This window comes from Littorina saxatilis, linkage group LG4 (genome assembly GCF_037325665.1).
Source record: "Littorina saxatilis isolate snail1 linkage group LG4, US_GU_Lsax_2.0, whole genome shotgun sequence".
NCBI classification, from domain to species: Eukaryota; Metazoa; Mollusca; class Gastropoda; order Littorinimorpha; family Littorinidae; genus Littorina; species Littorina saxatilis.
In genome coordinates this window covers 22,992,133-23,014,476 of record NC_090248.1, presented here as the reverse complement: position 1 = coordinate 23,014,476, position 22,344 = coordinate 22,992,133, and the positions used below count along the sequence as shown (strand labels likewise).

Below are 22,344 nucleotides of genomic sequence, written 5' to 3'. Positions count from 1 at the left end.
CAAACAAAATAACTAATTCTGATTAATAATACTCAGACTTGCTCATTAATCTTCCACTCTGAATATTAATGAACATCATTAATTGTATAATGTTAATGTCAGACACTGTTTCTAATTGTGTTGCTGTATTAATGTGTTAACTTTTATTAACAGAAAGACCAGGAACTGCGCATTATGGTAAGCAATCTGGGCTAATATTGATAAATAAACAGATGGGTTAAAAAGGCGAATTCTATGCCTGTAGTTGCACTGTTATGATGCAACCATCCCACATTTTTATTGGAAGCGTATTATCAATAAATATCCCAAATTAATCACAGTGATGCCACCGCAGACTTTAAATCTGTTTCATCAAAGGTTAACAAACAAGGCAAACATTTATGGAAAATCCGCAACCCAGTTGCAGCAAGTTCACGGTAGACTTGTCTAGTCTACTGCAAGGTTGCAATGAGTCTGCAACAATAGCTAGGCCACAACAGGGCCTAATTTTTGTCTGTACGGGTAAGCTTTAGAAGTCATAGGAAGAAATGTACCTGACGGATGAAGAAATGTACCTGACGGATGAAGAAATGTACCTGACGGATGAAGAAATGTACCTGACGGATGAAGAAATGTACCTGACGGATGAAGATTAGTGACAGATGGGCAGATTAGGCAGACTGATCAAGGAAAAATAGAACTTGTTAATTCCAACCGTTGGTTTGTTAACTTTGTATTCAGCGTCATTTGTGGAAAGACTGTACAGGCAGGGGTAATGTGTGGAGAGAGAGACTGTATATCTGTCTCTGTCTGTGTCATGTGTCTGTCTGTCTGAGAATTAAAAGTTAAATGAGAATGGGAAATGGAAACTTTGGAGTTGCTTATTTTTCAGCAAGACTGAGGTGTTTGAAAGCAAACATGTATACTCAGCATACAAACTTTCATTGTAGACTCATGCAAATACAATCTAGATTGTAATTAGTCATAACATTACAGATCATTTTTATTATTTGTATCAGTTATTAATGTCTCCTGTCCTCAACTTTAACACCAGTCTTTTCTTATGTATATATAGTCAGAACAAGTACGCAGTACAGAACCATCGTAATAGCAAAGTTTGGAAGAATTTAGTCTCCTCTTTGTAAGAAACAATTTAACAAACTCAAAATGCTCATGAGTACTAGCAGTTTCTTTTCTGTAGACATGAGTATCAACTTTGTTTATCATTCTGACACTGTAAATGTATTGACAAATTCATCATTGTCGTTAGCTGTTGTGCTGACCCTAACTCTTGACTTGTGCAGACCAATAATGAGACCACGAAGGCAGGCAGCAGGTCTTTTGGCTTTTTTTCCCCAGCATAATTAAGCATGACAAGTTCACACCTTTGCAGTGGGCAATTCCCGGAAATAACTCTGTTGAGGTTCAGTTGGCTTACACACTGATCAGTTGGCAGACATGCGATCATGGCGACAGTGATAATGAGCTATGATATGTGCACGTTTGTTTTTAAAGAAAAGGGCGTAATACGGACACTATACAAAGTGCACATCGGAGCACATTTTCACTGTCATGCTTATGAATTCTGACACATTTGATCAATGCCAACATTAAATTTGCCTTGTTTTTTTTTAAGGGGTGCAACTCTTGCACAACCCATACAAATCCTGACACGAGTTATTTCCCATTTCAGTTCCACAAGCCGGATTCACTTCCTTGCCCTTTTTTCCAGCTTGCCTATTAAGTCACATCTTAGCAGTTATGTCAGTCAGCATGCCAGATCCATTTCGTCCTGAAATTTTATTTCAGCATGATGTGTGGATGCATGGATACTATTTGTTTCACCATTTCTTTGTCAGACGTTTGTCCTCATCGAACAAAACAAAAAAAATCACTGGGAGTTTGTTTCAGCATGCTTTCATTATTACATCTTTTGCAGATAATTTCATGTCTTTGCATTTGAATATTTTTGGAAAGCTAAGGTTACTTTTTACTGGGGTTTCTTTCACATTCAGCATGACTTGATCACATCTTTGGATTTTATTTTAGCATTCAAATGTTATTTTGTGCTTTAATTTGCATGTCAGCCCCATGTTATATCGTCCCATTTTTCTCTCCAGTCACTTGCGCTGAACTTGTATTTTGTTTGACTTGAGCATGGAAACTACATTCTAATGCTTTCTCTGAAAATTATGCATACCATATTGTATATTCTAAAAAATAATTTAAATTAAGTCACAGCAGACATTAATCTTTCTGCTTGTTGGCTCGGACATCTCTGTCCCTGCCGTTTCTGTCCTCCCCACACAACAGATCAACGCACTCATCATCAACACAGCAGAGACGGTCCGGCAGCGCTTTTTCCTGGAACGCTTCCTGAGCCTGGACAAACCCCTGCTGTTCGTGGGAGCGACAGGGACGGGGAAGAGCGCCATCACCAACAGCTACCTCCTGGACCTGCCCCGCGACAAGTTCATCATCAACAACATCAACTTCTCCGCACAGACCTCCGCCAACCAGACGCAGGACATCATCTTTTCTAAGCTGGACAGGTGGGTGGAGAATTCAATACGCTGTAACTAATGATACAGTGGAACCCCCCTTTTAAGACCTTCAAAAATCTGAGAAAATCAGGTCTTAAAAAGGAGGGAGTCTTAAAATGGAGGTAAATTTACAGAGCTTATGAACAGAACATCTAAAAAAAAACAAAAAAAACAAGGTTTTAAGTCCTAAATTGGGGGGTCTTATAAGGGGGGTTCCACTGTACTACTGCGGCATTCATGCGTGCCACAGGAGTGGAAGTCTAAAAGGAGCGCACGCGAAGAGTAAGAAGACATCGAACCGTGTCTTGATACTTTTTGACGAGATGATGGATAACATGCAGTATGAGCACATTTATTGAAGTCTGCATTGAGTTTGGTTGTGCTATGGAACACTTGTCAAACTGTTAGAGTGGATGAAACATAATAAACACATGGGCTTATTTACTTGGATGACTTTTATTTTTACATCTTGTCACTCCCTCAGCCCTGAAAGTCCAACAAATGGTGTACTCGCCTTTGGCTAGTAATTCTGAAAATTTACTAGCCAGATAGCAAACTTTACTAGCCAAACCAACAATTTGTTTCAGCAACTTTACTCGCATTTGGCGAGTAAATGAACATTTCTACTCGCCAGTTACATGTTTCTACTCACCATGGCGAGTAAAATACTCGCCACTTTCAGGCCTGTCCCTGTTATGTATTTTTATGCCATTTTATTAACATTTCTTTCCAATAAGAAAGTAGACGTTCCTTCTTGAACTGATGTGCTGTGAGCTCTTCTATGTTTAGTGACTGTAACTGAGCGTTGGACAAGCGTTGTGATCTCAAGAATGTTATGTGCAGGGAGCTGAAGGCTACAGTATAATCTGAAGCTCACTGAGATTGCTGAATATGTTTGAAATACCGTTGGACACCCCCCCCCCCCCCCCCCCAACACACACACACACTTTTCAAGACCATAGTTTTTCAGATATTTTGATAACGACATTTGTAAATTTTCTTCCATTTAAGACTTCACAGCTCTTGAGGCCTGATTTAGGGCGGGGATGTAGCTCAGTCGGTAGCGCGCTGGATTTGTATCCAGTTGGCCGCTGTCAGCGTGAGTTCGTCCCCACGTTCGGCGAGAGATTTATTTCTCAGAGTCAACTTTGTGTGCAGACTCTCCTCGGTGTCCGAACACCCCCGTGTGTACACGCGGCAAGCACAAGACCAAGTGCGCACGAAAAAGAACCTGTAATCCATGTCAGAGTTCGGTGGGTTATAGAAACACGAAAATACCCAGCATGCTTCCTCCGAAAACGGCGTATGGCTGCCTAAATGGCGGGGTAAAAAACGGTCATACACGTAAAATTCCACTCGTGCAAAAAACACGAGTGTACGTGGGAGTTTCAGCCCACGAACGCAGAAGAAGCAGAAGAAGAAGAGGCCTGATTTTCTGAGTTTATTTTTGGGTCTCAAAGGGGAGGTCCCACTGTAAATGTACGTCATCCATGTGTGTGCAGGCGGAAGAAGTCAGTGTACGGACCAGCTCCCGGCATGAAGCTGTGCATCTTTGTGGACGACCTCAACATGCCGGCCAAGGAGAAGTACGGGGCTCAGCCGCCCATTGAGATCCTGCGTCAGTGGATTGACCACAACTTCTGGTATGACAGGTGAGTGGACAATGAAATAAATAAAAATATTGAAACATTTTTTTTAAATCGACTGTGTGTGAATGTTTGGGATTAAATCAAACTCAGAATACTTGAAGAACCATTCACTTCCACGCGCCAATCCGTTGTGGTCAGTGCTTTGTAATCCTTCATGGAAGATTTAATCACATATTCTTACTCCAATTCTTATGAATGCATTGACTTTAGTCCCACATGCTAGATGTCGAAAAACCTCTCAAATTACCTGCCCTTAGTAGGGTGGTAACCAAGCTAAAAGCGACGCCATAGCCGTTGCTATGGCCTGACCTTGCTCGGTTACCCATAACACCCTGCGCACCACGTGAGCGCCAGCATCCGTAATAATCATTCTCGACTTTCGACAACACACGGTGGACGTGTCCGAATTTCGCTCTCACTTTTGGCCTTCACATGCCTGCTCGTCCGTGAGACTAGCCGGTTCTTGGGGGTCTACCTGTCCGTCTACCTTTTGGGTGAGATCTTTCCTTTTTACGTTTGGAATGTAAATGTTGTTAGCTTTGTTTTGAACACGCACGCAGATAATTTTGTTCTGGGTGACTGTTTTTCGCCGGTCTTAAAATGGCCGACAACAAAGCTAAACTGAGTGCGAGACTGGAAGGCGACAAGGCTCTTAGCCCAGTTAAGAAAGCTAAAGCTAAGGGTAAAGCCAAGAGCGTTGACGTGCCTATTATGCGGGTAGAAGATCCGTCAAATAGCACTTCGTTTGATGTTCCTATCCCTCCGAGGACGGGTTCCGTTTCGTTCACAGCTCGCGTCCCCTGATGGGGGTGAGGAGCCGGGGCCTTCAGCCCTGGGCTCGTTAAAGTCCGAATTGTTTGATTTTATTTCTCAACAGTTTGCGTCTCGATCTGGGGCCCCTCCTCTGCCTCCGGCGGTAGGGGATCCTTCCTCCCTGGCTCGGCTGGGGTCGTCGTCGTCGTCGACTCCGGCGACTCCTGCGGATGGGGGGGGTGGCCGGGCGGCCATTTCTTCTGCGCACTTGCTTGGTGCACCTGACCAGTTCGGGCCTTCCCTCTCTGCCTCTGGTAGTGCTGCGGTTGCGCTCGAACACTCTCTCCGTAAGGAGAGGGGGTCTGCTTCCTCTCTTTCTCTTCCCGCTCAGCTTGCTTTTAGCAACACTGCAGTGGGAAGTCAGCTCTCTCCCCTTGTGGGAGAGGGAGAGAGGGGGCATGGTAGGTCACAGCCCGGGCTTGGTCCCGCCTTGTCCCACTGGGGGCAGGGGGCTGTGTCGGCTTCTCACTCTTTCCCACCCACGGGGCGGGACTGGGTGGGGGCTGGTGTAGCGGCTCACCCTTTCTCGCCCGCCGGGCATGATCGGGTGTCCGCTGTTGGACTGACGTCTCAGTCAGTGCCGCTATTGTCCACTGCTAGCAGCCGCCCCTCTCCCCAGCAGGGGTGGTGGGGCAACGGGACTACAGCAGGTTGACGGGTGGGGGCGGCCTTTCACGGTCTCGCCTCTCACTCAGTCTTACCCCTCGCAGGGTTCGCTTGCTGCAGCTGCGAGCCAACACCCACCGCATGCAGCGGGCGGGGTAGCTCAAACTGGCCAGACTGGTTTTGACTGTTGGGGCCAAGCGCCCGGTCAGCGGTCTACCAACAATGGGCCTGGCGCGGCTTTGTTGGGTGGCCCCCTCCCCCCGCCTTCTTGGCGGGCCTCTGTCCCTACTGTCTACCCTTCTACCCCAGTGGGGCAGGGGGGGGATGGTGGGTGGCAAGCGGGATCGGGTCAAGCTTTTGTGGCTCCTGTCTCCCCTCCTGTGTACAGTGATACTGTAGAGGCTGGGGATTCGGATTCTTCTGTGGAAGATGAGGAGTGTGTAGTCTTGCCTTTTGGGTTTAGGCAAGCCATGAGAAGAGCGGCTTGTGTGGCAGCTCGTTACTTTCCGGAGGGGGTGGTGGATTCAGGACAGGATGTCTCTTTTCCACCATCCGCGGCGAATGATTTTCGGCCTTCACAGGAGAGTTCACAATCGTTTCGTTTTGTGGAATCGCCTGCCGTGGCTTATCACATGTCGCAACTTTTGGCTCGACCGGCCCCTCAGGGCAGCGGTCTGTCGCCAACTCCTTTCCCTTTGTTGCATGCTCACGATACAGCGCCTGCTTCAGCCGATCCATGGCTAGCGTCAAACGCGCAGGCCACTGCTTTTTCGCCGTTAGTGCAGAAAAAGCTGGACTGGAATGTGAAGTCAAGGAACTTTGTTCAGACTTTTGCTTTGCCGAGGGCAACTTTGCCAATTCCGCCGGAGTTGCTTGCCTTGTTGCCAAAGCAGCCTTCTGCTAAGGAAGGGGTCTCGTTCTCGGACGCTTCTCTCTCTTCTCCGGAGGAGATAGGGCGTCTTGATCTTGAATTGGCTTCTATGGCAGAGTCTTTGCTCCGAGCTCTTACTCGAGCTGTTGCTGGCTCTTTGGAGCCTTTTAGACTCAGGGAAGACGCCTCAGCCAGTGACATCTCCATACTGCTTGCTGCTTTGGGGATGGTGAATTCTGAGAGGATGAGCATTTCAGCAAGGCTGTATGCTCATGCTGTCTTTTCACGGCGTGATTTGCTGCTTTCTCAAGCAGGCTTTTCCCAGCAGTCCACTGTGGACTCACTGCGTTCCTCGCCTTTTGTTGAGGGCTCTCTCTTGGGTAGAGTAGCCCTGGATGCAAGGCAGCGGGAAGTTCAGGAGGCTAAAGACAGACATCTCGTTGGGATTTCGTTTAAAATCCCAAAGAAATCTCAGTCTTCTTCGAAGCCTTTCTGGAACAAGAAGCAGCACGGCTCCTCTCGTCCTAAGGAACAGGGAGATAAGGCCGCACCAGCTAAGGGTGCTCCTTATCCTAAGAAACCCTCGTTCGGGAAGGGGAGGGGTGGGGCTCGAAAGCCCTCCCCCCAATGAGGCTCTCCCGATCACATCACCCCTGTTCCCCCCACTCTTGTGGTGGCGGGTGGCCCCACCAGGGCTATTTCCATGTGGCAGGCATTAGTGCACAGCCAATGGATTTTACGGGTGGTGCGATCGGGATTCCGGCTGTTGTGGGAGGGGGAAAAGGCTCCCTTGACCAGGGTTCCTCCTCCCTTTCGTTTTCCGGCCAGCCAAGAGGCCACAGCGGCCATAGAGACAGAGATCAGGTCTCTTTTGGCCAAGGAGGCTATAGAAGAGATTGTGGATCACTCCTCGCCGGGGTTTTACGGACGCCTGTTTGTAGTGCCCAAGGCGTCGGGCCGCTGGAGGCCTGTTCTCGATCTTTCGTTCTTGAACAAGTTTCTTCGGAAGATCAAGTTTCGTATGGAGACAACAGCTTCGGTCAGGGAGGCCCTACGCCGGGGAGATTGGGTGACTTCGGTGGATTTGACGGACGCCTACTTTCATATCCTTATGCATCAAGTGGACAGAAAGTGGCTTCGTTTCCGCTGGGGTCATCGGATCTTTCAATTCAGGGCTCTGCCCTTCGGGCTGTCCCTGGCCCCGTGGGTTTTCACTATGGTGATCAGGCAGCTGGCCGCGCTGATCAGGCAAAGAGGTATTCGTCTACGGACGTACCTCGACGACTGGTTGATTTTGAATCAGAGTCAGTCAGTGTGCCACTTGAACACTCAGGTGGTGTTGAACCGGGCTCTGAGCCTGGGGTTCTCTGTGAACCAAGCGAAGTCGGAATTGACTCCCTCGCAGAGGTTTGTTTACCTCGGTATGGCGTTCGACACGGTCGCTTGGACGGTCCGGCCTACGCAGGAGAGAATTCAGAAGCTTCATGCTCTCATTTTGGCCGTGGCTGGCAGCCAGCAGGCTTCGGTGAGGGTCCTTACCTCGATTCTGGGCCAAATGGAATCTATGGCAACTCTGGTTCCCTTAGGGAGGGTGTACAAGAGGCCTTTCCAGGCTGCGCTCAGCTCTCTCTGGGAGCCGGCTTCGCAGGATTGGGACAGAATCGTCCCCACGCAGGGATGGTTCAGTCACGCGACTGCTCGGTGGTTGGACCTGGACTGGATCTCTCAGGGGGTTCCCATCTCTCTGCCCCCTCCGGACATAGACCTCTTTACGGATGCGTCAATGGCCGGGTGGGGGGCTCACATCGGGGGCCAGACGGCCTCCGGTCTTTGGACTCAGTCCCAGCGTCTTTGGCATATCAATCGCCTGGAGTTGGAGGCGGTTTCCCTCGGTTTGCTTGCGTTTCTCCCTCTGGTGGGCGGCAGACATGTCCGGTTGCACACGGACAATACCACTGTCGCTGCTTACATCAACAAGCAGGGAGGAGCTCGGTCGTTTTCCCTGTCAGACAGGGCGTGCGAGGTTCTGGTGTGGTGCCACTCGCATCGGGTCACGATCTCAGCAGAGTTTCTTCCGGGCAAGCTCAACGCACTGGCGGATTCACTCAGCAGGTCCTCTCAGGTGTTGCACACCGAATGGACGATCACTCATGGGGCGCTCCAACGCCTGTGGGCACAGGTGGAGAAGCCCATGATCGATCTATTTGCAACGAGGTTTTCAAAGAGACTTCCCATTTTCGTGTCTCCCTTTCCGGACACGGAAGCTTGGGCAAGCAATGCGTTGGAGATCTCGTGGAGCGGCCTTCAGGCCTACGCATATCCTCCCTTCCCTCTGCTCAGCAGAGTGGTGAGGAAAGCCGAGCTGAATCGTCCGGAGCTCCTGCTGCTGGTAGCCCCCTGGTGGCCTTCCCAGCAGTGGTTTCCAGATCTGCTGTTGTTGGCAAAAGGAGTTCCGATCCCTCTAAATCTAGTGCGGGGAGAGCTCGTTCAGCCAAGAACAGGCATCCCGCACAGAGACCCGCAGGCCCTGCGCCTACACGTTTGGAGACTGTGAGGTCGGAACTGCGGAAATCTGGCGCTTCAGACTCGACGCTGGATTTGGTTTTTAAGGCGCATAGGTCCTCGACTGCGTCTGTGTATGCTTGCCATTGGGCTGCCTGGGCCAAGTGGTGTAGGGAGGCGGGGGTCAATGCTGTGGCCCCGCGCTCGTTACAGGTGGCAAATCATCTTTCTTTTTTGTCTGCTCAGGGCAGTTCGGCCTCTGCTTTGAGAGTCCGACGTTCTGCTATATCTGCTACTCTGAGACAGATAGGCAGATTGATTAACGTTAACGGAGTGATTGCTAGTGTGATCAAAGGGGCCGCTCTCCAGGAAGCGCAGAGACGGACCTCTGTCCCGGCATGGGACTTATTTTTGGTTTTAGAATATTTGCGGTCTGCGGCGTTTGAGCCTTTGCAGGCTGCTAGCCTGACTGATTTAACACGCAAGACGGTTTTTCTGCTTCTTCTGGCTACTGCTCGGCGAGGCAGTGAGATACATGCCTTGTCGGGTTTGTCGGAAGACATCGCGTTTGAGCGCGATGGTTCAATGTCGCTTCATTTCCGGCCTGGTTTTCTCGCGAAAAATCAAAAGCCAGGCCAATCCCCGCCCGTGGTCCGAGTCCCCCCGCCTGGGACTATCCTAGCTTCGCACGATCCGGACTTAGCTAACTGTCCAGTTAGGGCCTTGAAGTCTTACTTGGCTCGCACTCAGTCGGTTAGGGCCAAAAGCCAAAAACTTTTGTTCATTTCATTGAACACGAAATATGACAGGGACATATCGAAATTGACCCTAACAAGATGGGTGGCGACCCTCATTAGACGAGCATATAAGTGGTGGCTCTCTCAGGAGAGGGGGGGGCGTTCAGTCCTTCCTCTGACATCAGCTCGAGTACATGAGGCCAGAGCCTGGGCGTCCTCTGTGGCCGTCTTACGTTCAGGGCGATTAAGCGATGTCTTGCAGACAGCTTACTGGAAGTCAGACGATGTTTTCATCAGCTTCTACCTTCGTGACATCTCTTGCACGCGACTGGATGGCTCCAGTGCATTGCCGGCTTTGGTCGCTGCAGGGCAGGTGCTTGCAAGGACATAAGTAAGTTCCCTCCGCCTTTAGGAGGAATCTGCATTCATAAGAATTGGAGTAAGAATATGTGATTAAATCAAAATTTAATTAAAAATTTTCGATTTAATATAATATACTTACCCAATTCTTATAGTTAATACCCTCCCATCCGTCCCCGCTGGATTATGTCCTTGGGGGTTTGTTTGACTAATAGTCTCGAATGATTATTACGGATGCTGGCGCTCACGTAGTGCGCAGGGTGTTATGGGTAACCGAGCAAGGTCAGGCCATAGCAACGGCTATGGCGTCGCTTTTAGCTTGGTTACCACCCTACTAAGGGCAGGTAATTTGAGAGGTTTTTCGACATCTAGCATGTGGGACTAAAGTCAATGCATTCATAAGAATTGGGTAAGTATATTATATTAAATCAAAATTTAATGAAAAATTTTCGATTGTGATACCTGGAGGGAATCAGCTTAATTGTCACCAGCTTTTCAAGTTAACATATGCATGAGTATTGCAATGTTTCTGTATGGGTAATGTCATAGCCAGCCTGCTCACCAGTGGTAGCTGAAAGCTCTGATGGACAACCTGGAACCTTTTGACCGCTTGTGTGACACCTACACAACCTTAGAAGTTTTGTTTTTCACCCTACTGTATTCTGCAATTTCTTTTGCACTCCAATTTAGCTACTTGTGAAAGTCCCCTTGCTGATGGACTAGACAGAAACCTCTGTGTGACTAGATCAGTTTGCTTGATCATGAGTCGAACGGGTTAGTTCAACATTGTGGTTTTCAGCGCCTGTGTTTCTGATATTGTCCATGTAATTTTCTGTTGTAATTCACTTCTTAATCTGATGTCTCATAAGCAAGCATGGTAAGAACTATCATGAGAACGGGAGTCAGAAAAAATCTCAAATCCATGTTCAAGCCACGTTCTCATCCATTTTCACAGAAAGGACAACAGCATGCTGATCCTGCAGGACGTTCTGATGCTGAGCGCTATGGGTCCCCCTGGTGGTGGCCGCAACATGGTCACCCCGCGCTTCCTGCGGCACCTCAATGTCATCGGCATCGAGACGTTCGACGAGGAGACCATGAAGAACATCTTCGGCCCTATCCTGGACTGGCACTTTGGCACCTTTGACACCGTCCAGCGCCGCTTCTCAAGGGTAAGAGAAGTGTGAACTTATACACAGGTGGCTGCTCTCAAATTAAAAGTTTCTAAGTGGCTCTAAATGCCTCATAAACCATGTTTGTTTGACTGCTGAGCAAAAACACCATATTCTAGCACTTTGGCACTTTTGACTCCGTCCAACGCCGCATAACTTGGGTGGGAGTTTGAACTTGAAATGCAGAATACTTATCAATTGAAAGCTTTCTACGTGGCTCCAAATGTCTCATAACCCATGTTTATTTGACTGCTGAGCAAGCATACAATGCAAAAAACACCATATAAACATACTGTTCCAGACAATTCATAAATAAGAAAGCAAAGCCCATAGATACACAAGAAGATCTGATTAAAACAAGTCGCGTGAAGCGATATAAAAACATTTAGTCAAGCTGCCGTCATCAAAATAACAGATTAACACACAAAAAACAGTCATCGCCGAGACTATATTAAGATAGTCTCGAGTAACCACATCAAAAGATCGAGACGCGTCACGCTCGTCTCCGCAAATCGAGCGAACGCAGTACTTACTTGGATTACTCAGACTCAGTCTCTAGGGTATCTGAATCTATTTTTGAAGTGACTGTGTGTTTCTTAAGAAGTATCCTACAACCATACTGATTATGTTTTGTTCTTGAATGTTTCAGATCATTCTGTCAGCGACACTAGAGGTGTACCAGGAGGCTATCTCACATTTCCTCCCCACACCCTCCAAGTCTCACTACCTCTTCAACCTGCGAGACTTTGCCCGTGTTGTGCAGGTATTTATCACAGCTTGTGTGTGTGTGAGTGCATGTGTGTGTGTGTGTGTGTGTGTGTGTGTGTGAGTGCATATGTGTGTGTGTGTGTGCATGTGTGTGTGTGTTTGTGAATGCATGTGTGAATGTGTATGTTTTTGTGTGAGTCTGTGTATGTATGAGTCTGTGTGTGTGTGAGTGTGTTCGTGCATGCTTACATTTGTGTGTGTGTGTGAGGGTCCAAATGTCAGAATCTGCCTCTGTGTTTATGTTAAAATTCGGTGAGGTCTCACTGAAGGGGTGGGAATGTGTGGGTGTAATACGGTCCATATATCAGAACCCACTTCTGTTTTAGACATGCTCAAGGAGTAGGGATGAATGGGGGGGGGGGGGGGGGGGGGGGGGGTAAATGAAAAAATTTTATGTGCAAAGTGTGTGCATATGTTTAAGTGAATGCAGTATACACTATCTTCTGTACGTGAATGTTTGTAATGGTGTGGCTGTGTTCATGGATGCAGGAATTTACATATAGGTTTGTCCATTGCTAGTAATAGCGTGTGCACATGTCTCCTTGAAACTTCTGTTCTAGAATAGACGTTAACATGAAACCAACCTCAGAATACTTGAAGAACCTGATTCACTTACACGCGATAATCCGTTGTGGTCAGCAGTTTCTAATCTCACAACCTCATTTATACATGTTGGCCTTGAGTTGTTTAGTTTAATACAATATATTTCTGTTTGTATTTTCAGGGAGTGTTGCTTCTAAAGTCATCAGTAGTGCCTCAGGGCGTGGATGGGGCACAGAAAATCTGTCGCCTCTGGATGCACGAAGTCTACCGCGTCTTCTACGACCGCTTGGTCGATGACGACGACAGAGAGGCATTTTTCCGGATCGTCAAGGTGAGCCTATTTTATTGTTGGGGCTGTACATTGCAGGGACTGCTGTATGACTGCATATCTTGAAGTTGCGCCTTGACCCTTGTCCATTCCTTCCTGCCCTGTTCAAGCTCACAGTCATTTTCCCTGTGTTTTCTATGCATGTACACTGTTTCCAGAGAGTTTTTGTTCCAATGATCTATGTTCGTCTACAATAAGATTGCAACAAATTTTGCAGCAACTTCTAAGGTTCTTTACTCTATTGTTTGTGCATCTACGTGGGCCATATGCATTCATGCATTTTACTTGTACTTCAAAATTCAGTAGTTGCTTCAAAATTCAAAATTGCCTCCCTTGTATCTTCTGAGTGAGTTTCTTGGACAATTTCTTAGATTTAGTATCTGTATCATAAGTATTTACTTCAAAGACTGTTGGATCAAACTACAGTGAATGTAACATTTTGTTTTTGTCATTAATTAAATGTTCCAATTACATATCGTTCTTGTTTTTTTTGATGCAGTGGATGTTGTAGTTTTTAAACTCAACTTTTTGTATTTGCTTTTTCCCAGGTCCGTGTGGAGAATCACTTCAAGGAAAAGTTAAACTCGCTCTTTAGTCACATCGCAGATCCCGACCATCTCATCGCTGATGACGATATTCGTTGCCTTATTTTCGGTGACTACATGAAGAAAGGCGACGACAAGCAGTATGATGAGATACAGGATCTTGATGAGTTGCGAGAGGTGTGTGACTTTACATTTTTGACATACAGGATCTTGATGAGTTGCGAGAGGTGTGTGACTTTACATTTTTGACATACAGGATCTTGATGAGTTGCGAGAGGTGTGTGACTTTACATTTTTGACATACAGGATCTTGATGAGTTGCGAGAGGTGTGTGACTTTACATTTTTGACATACAGGATCTTGATGAGTTGCGAGAGGTGTGTGACTTTACATTTTTGTGTCTGAGTCTGCATGTGTATTTGATTTTGTATGTGTGTGGGTGTGGGTGGGTGTGTGGGTGGGTGTGGGTGGGTGTGTGTGTGTGTGTGTGTGTGTGTGTGTGTGTGTGTGTGTGTGTGTGTGTGTGTGGTGTGTACATTTCTTCATGATTTAGGTGGTGTAACCTTGTTTTTTCTTCATTGTTTGTTTTGAAATTTTTGGTCTTGTATGTTGTGGATATAATGCTGCGTCGCTCACAAGAAATAACGGTTTTAGGTGTGACAAAAAAAAGAACCGGGCCTGTGATAAATACAAGACTTATTTTACAACCATTTGAAAAATACATACATCCCCCGTGGCTGCCCGCATAACGAAATCGTTTTTCTCGTGTTTTGAACTTGCCAGTGTTACAGCACAGAGCAGAGTCCGTCCCGCACTTTGCTTTGTGTACATCACGTGGCCACCCAAACACCAGCACAACGTAATATTTTCACGAGAAAAACACGTTTATTTGTTTGCTTTGTCTGTATTACACATTTCTATTTACATTTACCACTGACACACCAAATTGTATACTCTAGTTTGCAAGTGAATGGTTATCATACAAAATAACGTTATCACGAGACGAACAGAGATCTCAGAGATCGTCTGCTTCTCAACTGTTTCACGCATATCGTGTAATATCTATTTTTGCGGAAACCTCCCGAAGAAATGCAATCTCAGCGGCTTCCACCTGCAACATAGTCGTGCTTATTTGGAATGTGACGTCCTGTACTTCGTCAGTCACACCTATCTCGAAAACTAAGTGTCGCACAGAACCAGCGCCCTTCCATTAATATGTTCTCTTTGTGGAGTATATTTTGCATGCCTGTATGTATTTAGCATATCGTTTGTGTGTATGCATGCATGTGTGTGATTTTTGGTATCTGTCCTTTTTACTGATGCCTTTATGTCTGTCTGACTCTGATTCTGTTTATTTTTCTGAAGTTCAAAATTTCAGCTCCTGGTGTAAAGATAACTATTTAGCCCTAAATGTGACAAAAACAAAAGAGCTAGTTATTGACTTTCGCAAAAACCCAGCTACAGTTTCAGATTTGTACATAGATGGTGTGAAAGTTGAGCGAGTGACTGAATACAAATATCTCGGTACAGTCATTGACAACAAACTAAATTTCTCCTCAAACACTAAAGCTATCCACAAGAAGTGTCAGTCAAGAATCTACTGCTTACAAAAGCTCAGAAGTCTGAACATCAACAGCCGCATCCTCCAAACATTCTATACTTCATTCATTGAATCCATTCTCACTTTCTCTTTCATCTGCTGGTATGGAGGTCTGTGTGTGAAGAGTAAGAATGTGCTTGGGCGGGTGGTGAACACATGTGGTAAGATTGTGGGGGTGAGACAGGAAGGACTGACTGTGCTGTATGAACGACGTGTGGTGCGAAAGGCCCGCTGCATCATTCAGGATAGTAGTCATGTGCTCGCTCACCACTTTGAGGTCCTGCCCTCAGGACGTCGCCTCCGCACTCCCAGATTCCGCACGCTCAGAACTAAGAACAGTTTTATTCCAAAGTCAATTGGCTTTTTAAATACCTAAGTTAATTAAAACTAGTATGTGTGCCGGTGAACATATGCACTGATTTCTGTGATGAATATTTTTTATATTCTTTGATGTGCACCCTTATGCTGAGTGTGATAACCCTCGAATGACTAGTCCTGTGATAAATATTGTTCAATGACATATCTAGTCCTGTGATAATGATAGTTTTTAGCGGTAAACTTTTAGCTAAAGCTGACGGCAATTAACCTATTTGGAATCATGTTACTATTCCTGTTAGTGTACATATGCGTGCGCGAGTGTAGTATGCTTCGTATGGTATTTTTATCTGTTGTCTTATTATTTGTTTTGTCTTTTAATGTGCACCACACTGAAATTTCTCTGTATGAGATAATAAAGTATTCGTATTCGTATTCGTCTCTGTGTGCTCTCAATGCTCATATGTTTTAGTTTGCTGACTATTTTTTTATTTTCTGGGTTCAGTTTTGAACACACTTTTTTTCCCTTTATGTTTATGTATTCACCTTTGTGTATAGTAGGGATCGAATTACTTTTTGTGTACGTTCAGGCACTATTAGACTTACGTGCTCGTGCATGTATGTGCATGTAATATATGTTTTCAAAGAATGTGCTTACTTTAACGCTCAAGTTTCAAGATGTGCGACAGAAGTATCAGTGCGTTTATATTTCTTTCTCTTTTGTGTGTGCACAGACAGTAGAGCATTACCTTGAAGAATACAACATCATGTCCAAGGCACGGATGGATCTCGTGATGTTCCGCTTTGCGATCGAGCACATTTCACGCATCAGTCGTGTTTTGAAACAGCCAAATGGCCACTGCCTGCTCGTGGGTAAGTACCGATGCTCAGGATGCACACACTGTGCGTGGTCAGACATTGATATCATTGAAACTTTCATTGAGATTATTCCTCTCATCTTCCATCTTTCAACAACACCACCAACAAATTTAAGAATAAATCAGAAAGTGATGGAGTCAATGTTGTTAAAATATACTCATCATAATTATTAGATGTTTGGTTGCTTTCCTTCAATGTTGCTCTTGATATGATATGACTGATGACGGGCGCAGTGGCGTGGTGGTAAGACGTCGGCCTCCTAATCGTGAGTTCGAATCCCGGTCGCTGCCGCCTGGTGGGTTAAGAGTGGAGATTTTTCCGATCTCCCAGGTCAACTTATGTACAGACCTGCTTGTGTCTTAACCCCCTTTGTGTGTACACGCAAGCACAAGACCAAGTGCGCACGAAAAAGATCCTGTAATCCATGTCGGAGTTCGGTGGGTGATGCCTGTCTTACACTGTGCCGAATATCCTTGCGAATATGAACATGTTGTATTCGGCAAAAAAAGAGACGAATGGACAGGAAAAAATATTGAAAATTCGAAGCCTTACCGATCATTGCGAATGCATACAAATCCATATACGAATGTCTTGCGGATGTATTACGAACGTTGCGAGTGGCCTTGCGAGTGTTGCGAGTGCTTGCAAACATTTTACGAATAAAGCGATTATGCAATTCGCATTGTTCGTAATACTGCTCTTACACTGTGCCGAATTTCCCTTGCGAATAGAATTCACCAATAATTCGTATTGATCGGGACATGGTCGCAAGACATTCGTAAATGTTCTTAACCATTCGCCACCATTCGTCTCTTGTTGCGAATATTAGCAACATGCTCCTAATATTCGCAAGGAATGCATATTCTTCAGTATTCGCAAGCCATTCGTAATCATCGTAAAGGTATTCGTAGCACTTGCAAGGCGTTCACAATGATTGGTACACATTCGCAAGCACTCGCAACTATTCGTAAGACATTCGCAAGAAATGTGTATATGAACATGTTGTATTTGGCCAAAAAAAGAGACTAATGGACAGGACAAATATTGACCATTCGAAGCCTTACGAATCCTTGCGAATGTCTTACGAATGGTTGCAAGTGCTTGCGAATGTCTACTGATCATTGCAAATGCATACGAATCTATATTTGCAAGGATATTCGGCACAGTGTAGGACAGGCATAACGAATGTTTGCGAATGCCTTGCGAGCCTGACGAATACATTGCGATGATTACGAATGTTCGCAAGGATATTCGGCACAGTGTGAGACAGGCATAACGAATGGTTGCGAATGCCTTGCGAGCGTTACGAATACATTGCAATGATTAAAAATGTCTTGCGAAATCTTACCAGTACGTTGCAAAAAAGTTGAGAATATGACTTCTTTGCGAATATTAGGAACATGTTGCTATGTTCAAAACAAGAGACGAATGGTGGCGAATGGTTAAGAACATTTACGAATGTCTTGCGACCATGTCCCGATCATTGTGAATTATTGGAAAATTCTATTCGCAAGGGCAATTCTGCACAGTGTAAGAGTAGCATCATGGAAACACAAATATACCCAGCATGCCTACTCAACAAAAGCGGAGTGAGCTGACTATGCTCTCAGAGTATAGTGTGGGGAACCCGAATGGGCAAACGAGCTCACACGTAACCAGATTATTCTGGAACGCTGAAGAAGAAGATATGACTGAGTAGTTACTTTCAGATGTGTCATTGCTGAGTAGTCACCTTTATGCGTCTGGTTTTACTTTCTAATATTCACTGTGAAAGGTTTGATGATTGCGGGACAAGCACCAATTTTAATGTCCAGTTATTTAGGCGTACCTGTGGGCAGCATTGACAAGTATTTCTACTCCCATTCATGACCTTGGTGTTTCTGTTTTGCAGGTATAGGTGGAAGTGGTCGTCAGAGCGTGACGCGCCTGGCGGCCTTTATATCCGATTTCCAGCTGTTCCAGATTGAGATCACGAAGAACTACACCACCACCGAGTGGAGAGACGACCTGCGTCGCATGATGCGTCGTGCCGGAGACCAAGGCGTCTCCACCGTCTTCCTGTTTGGGGACCACCAGATCAAGGTGTGTGTGTGTTTGGGGAGAGTGTGTTCGGTATTTTTGCACATGTGTAACCGAGTGCCAGAAGCAAAAGAAATACCCTCGGGGTAAAGCCAGTCAAACAGGTTTGAGATTTTAGAGCTAATTTTTTAGCAATTATAAAGTAAGGTCTTTTACTAAATAAAGATCTTTTACTTATTAGACCGGCACGGTTGGCCTAGTGGTAAGGCGTCCGCCCCGTGATCGGGAGGTCGTGGGTTCGAACCCCGGCCGGGTCATACCTGAGACTTTAAAATTGGCAATCTAGTGGCTGCTCCGCCTGGCGTCTGGCATTATGGGGTTAGTGCTAGGACTGGTTGGTCCGGTGTCAGAATAATGTGACTGGGTGAGACATGAAGCCTGTGCTGCGACTTCTGTCTTGTGTGTGGCGCACGTTATATGTCAAAGCAGCACCGCCCTGATATGGCCCTTTGTGGTCGGCTGGGCGTTAAACAAACAAACAAACAAACAAATCTTTTACTTATTATTTGTGCATCTACATGGACCATATTCATTGCTACACAAAGGTTCTCAAGAGAATACAAGGAGACAGCAGCAGCCAGACCCATCACAAACAGAACTCTACAATTGACAGCTGTCTAACCAGCGACTGACGTACAAAAAACGTCGAGCTGCTATAAATAGCCCACGGTGTATGGCTGCCTAAGTGGCGGGGTAAACACAGTCGTACATGTAAAAACCCACTCGTGCAAAAACACAAGTGTATGTGGGAGTTTCAGCCAGTGAACACAGAGGACAAAGAAGAAGTACCCCAAGGATGTCATATTAAAACGTTTTTTTAGCAGGGAATATTTCTTTTGCGTCAAAATAAAAGATTATTAAAACATTTTCTCTGTAATGGGAGTTCTTATCTTCACTGTCTAACATATAAAGTGGAGAACTACAGATTAGCAGAGAGAGTGCCCAGTTTGTGTGTGTTAAAACTGACTGCTGCTGTACATACAATGTAGTTCAACAAAATGCATCTGATTTTTCTCGACCATTGATAGAAAATTAAAAATAGACGAATTCCAAAAATATCTCTGTCAGGTTTGTGTGGGTTGTCTTCTTCTTCTTCTTCTTCTTCTTCGTTCATGGGCTTAGACTCCCACGTTCACTCATGTTTTAAGCACGAGTGGATTTTTACGTGTATGACCGTTTTTACCCCGCCATTCAGGCAGCATACGCCGATTTCGAGGGAGGCATGCTGGGTATTTTCATGTTTTTATAACCCACCGAACTCTGACATGGATTACAGGATCTTTTCCGTGCGCACTTGGTCTTGTGCTTGCGTGTACACACGAAGGGGGTTAAGTCACTAGCAGGTCTGCACATAAGTTGACCTGGGAAATCGGAAAAATCTCCACTCTTAACCCACCAGGCGGCAGCGACCGGGAAAACGAACTCATGACCTCCCGGTGAGGAGGCCGACGTCTTACCACTGCGCCCGTCGTGTGGGTTGTGAAAAAGTAAATACCCTTGCTTTTAGTGGTACAAACATTGCACGGGCCAATCACTAGTGAGGGGTGTGTCTGAAACACGTGGACATACAGGATCACGTGTGTAATTTACTAGCCCTCGAAAAAGCAACAATATTCACAACCCAAACAAAACCAACAGAGTTATTTCCATCATCTATTGGATCATTGGTTTGCAGCGTTTTATCATCATCAGTTTGTGCAATGTATGAAACAAGATTCTTATGTCCACGAACATACCTCCTTTTTATTCTCTGTCATTTTATTTTTCAATTTTATACATTTTTTTTTACGTGAACAGGACGAGTCATTCCTGGAGGATGTGAACATGATCCTGAACACTGGTGACATCCCCAACCTGTATGAGAAGGAGGAGAGGCTTGAGATTATTGAGAAAGTAAGTACTTTTCTGTCACAAGTACTGACACACAATTTGTATTGAGAGCTAGATTACTTTCACATGCCTCATGGAAAAAAGGTGTATGGAGAGAACAATTTCATTTGTGTCGTCAAAGATATAATGCATAACAATGCACAAACAGTCTTGTGAACTGAAGTGAATTTGTAAGGAGAATACAATTTAATTTGCATTATCAAAAGACTGCATAGCAATGTACAAGCAATCCTGTGAGCTTCAAATTTGTTCATATGGGCCGTTTTGGTTTGATTTTGCCTTCCCCTTCTCCAAATCTCACCAATACCACTGAAGTTTTATCGAACATTCTTTTCACAGCATTAATTAATGTTTCAGTTCCAGTTCCAGTGAAAAGGTTTCCTCATTTGTTTTCAGATGCAACAGCTATGTCAGTTGGAGAACGCACAGATCGAGTTCACGCCTCTCAACATGTACAACAAGTTTGTGGAACGCATCCGTCGCAACCTGCACGTGGTGCTGGCCTTCAGCCCCATCGGAGACGCCTTCCGCAACCGCCTGCGTATGTTCCCCTCCCTCATCAACTGCTGCACCATTGACTGGTTCAAAGTGAGTACACATGTGCATGCATGCATGAACATGCATGTAGTCACACACACACTCACACACACACACACACACACACACACACACACACACACACACACACACACACACACATAACACACACACACACAAACACACACAAATGCATACACAAAATCACACATGCCTGCTTGCAAACACACTCACACACACACACACACACACACACACACACACACTTTTCTTAATCTTGAAAATCTTAGTTTTGCTAGCTGGTGAAGAGTGGATTTGATTTCCATAATAACGTCAAGTATTAGAAAAAAAAGTATATATAGATGTGATTTTATGAGAAATCACAGCACATTGCTCAACAGCCTGTCAGGCAGCATAGGAGATTAGCATAGGTCTGAATTTAGAAGCAGTAAGGATTATATCCTATGCTATTGAGATGGGGAAGGGAATTGGTGGTATGTGCATGCGTGCGTGTAATATAATCTATTACCAAATACAGGCAGTTACCTTGATTGATGTCTTGATTTTCACTGCAGGCCTGGCCCGAGGATGCTCTTGCACTAGTTGCCAACAAGTTTCTTGATGACGTGGAAATGTCAACTGAGGTACGCAACGAGACAGTCGTCATGTGCAAACACTTTCACGAAAGTGTCCGCACACTGTCTGTTAGGTAAGTTCATCACTTGACACTTCATTTCATTTCATTTCATTTCATGTGTGTGTGTGTGTGAGTGTGTGTGTTTGTGCATGTGTGCTTGTTGTGAGCATTTGTCTGTTGTATGTGTTTGTTTGCGTGTTTTTGACTGTGCACTGTGCTGCGCTGCGAAAAAATGTGATTCTTTGTATTTTATGCAAGCATGTATATGTGCTCTTTGATGAGACTATTTTCCTTTTCATCTGAGACAAAATGTATTAGTTGTATATATCGTGTTGTGTTTTTGATTGAACTTGTAAATTGAACTTGTAAAGCGCTTTGAGCTGTGGAGAAGCGCTATATAAATGTCCATTATTATTATTATTATTTGATTATCCCATTGCTGGGAAATGTTGGTTGCTTTCTAGAGAAGAGTTGTGCTACCCAGGTGTGTACTTGTTCAGGTGTAGTTAACCACCTTCACTTCTGTATGAAATGACTGAGGTCTTTTATATGCCACGGTAGTGACACATGATTGGACATGGATATCATCTGTGAATCATCACGTAAAATTGATCCGTGTACATCCTGGCCTAGATTTGAACCTGTACGTGGTCCAAGAATCACAAGCCCAGTGTGCTACCAACTGAGCTACCAGACCCCCCACAGATGAGACACGTTTTTGGATGGCGCTCATGTTATCCTAAGAAATCTGCCATGAGCTTAACTAAAAGGGAGATAGATTGTCCTTGACGTAATATTCTCCCACTTTTTATTGTGTTCTTTGTATGTTAAGGTAGTATTTTTCATAGCTTTGCACTAGTTTAGAAGACATGTTGTTTTCCTCTTGCTGTTATTTTTGTTGTCTGTTTCGTTGACAATGATGATGATAAATGAACACACTGCATGGTTGAAAAACTCATCAATTTCAATGATAGAGGCTGCATGGTTAGCA

The 22,344-nt window shown here is 45.2% G+C and overlaps 1 protein-coding gene across 1 annotated transcript in view; it reads left to right on the top strand.

The window, feature by feature from the left end:
• The window catches only part of LOC138964250 (dynein axonemal heavy chain 3-like), a 210,795-nt gene that overhangs the window by 140,629 nt on the left and 47,822 nt on the right, over nucleotides 1-22,344 (top strand). Inside the window, exons 43-53 of the mRNA XM_070336152.1 lie at nucleotides 2,293-2,531; nucleotides 4,025-4,174; nucleotides 11,016-11,232; nucleotides 11,882-11,995; nucleotides 12,725-12,874; nucleotides 13,420-13,593; nucleotides 16,066-16,204; nucleotides 18,102-18,292; nucleotides 20,087-20,182; nucleotides 20,576-20,767; nucleotides 21,292-21,425. Of these exons, the coding sequence (XP_070192253.1) occupies nucleotides 2,293-2,531; nucleotides 4,025-4,174; nucleotides 11,016-11,232; nucleotides 11,882-11,995; nucleotides 12,725-12,874; nucleotides 13,420-13,593; nucleotides 16,066-16,204; nucleotides 18,102-18,292; nucleotides 20,087-20,182; nucleotides 20,576-20,767; nucleotides 21,292-21,425 (1,796 nt within the window). The remainder of the gene's footprint in view (nucleotides 1-2,292; nucleotides 2,532-4,024; nucleotides 4,175-11,015; nucleotides 11,233-11,881; nucleotides 11,996-12,724; nucleotides 12,875-13,419; nucleotides 13,594-16,065; nucleotides 16,205-18,101; nucleotides 18,293-20,086; nucleotides 20,183-20,575; nucleotides 20,768-21,291; nucleotides 21,426-22,344) is intronic.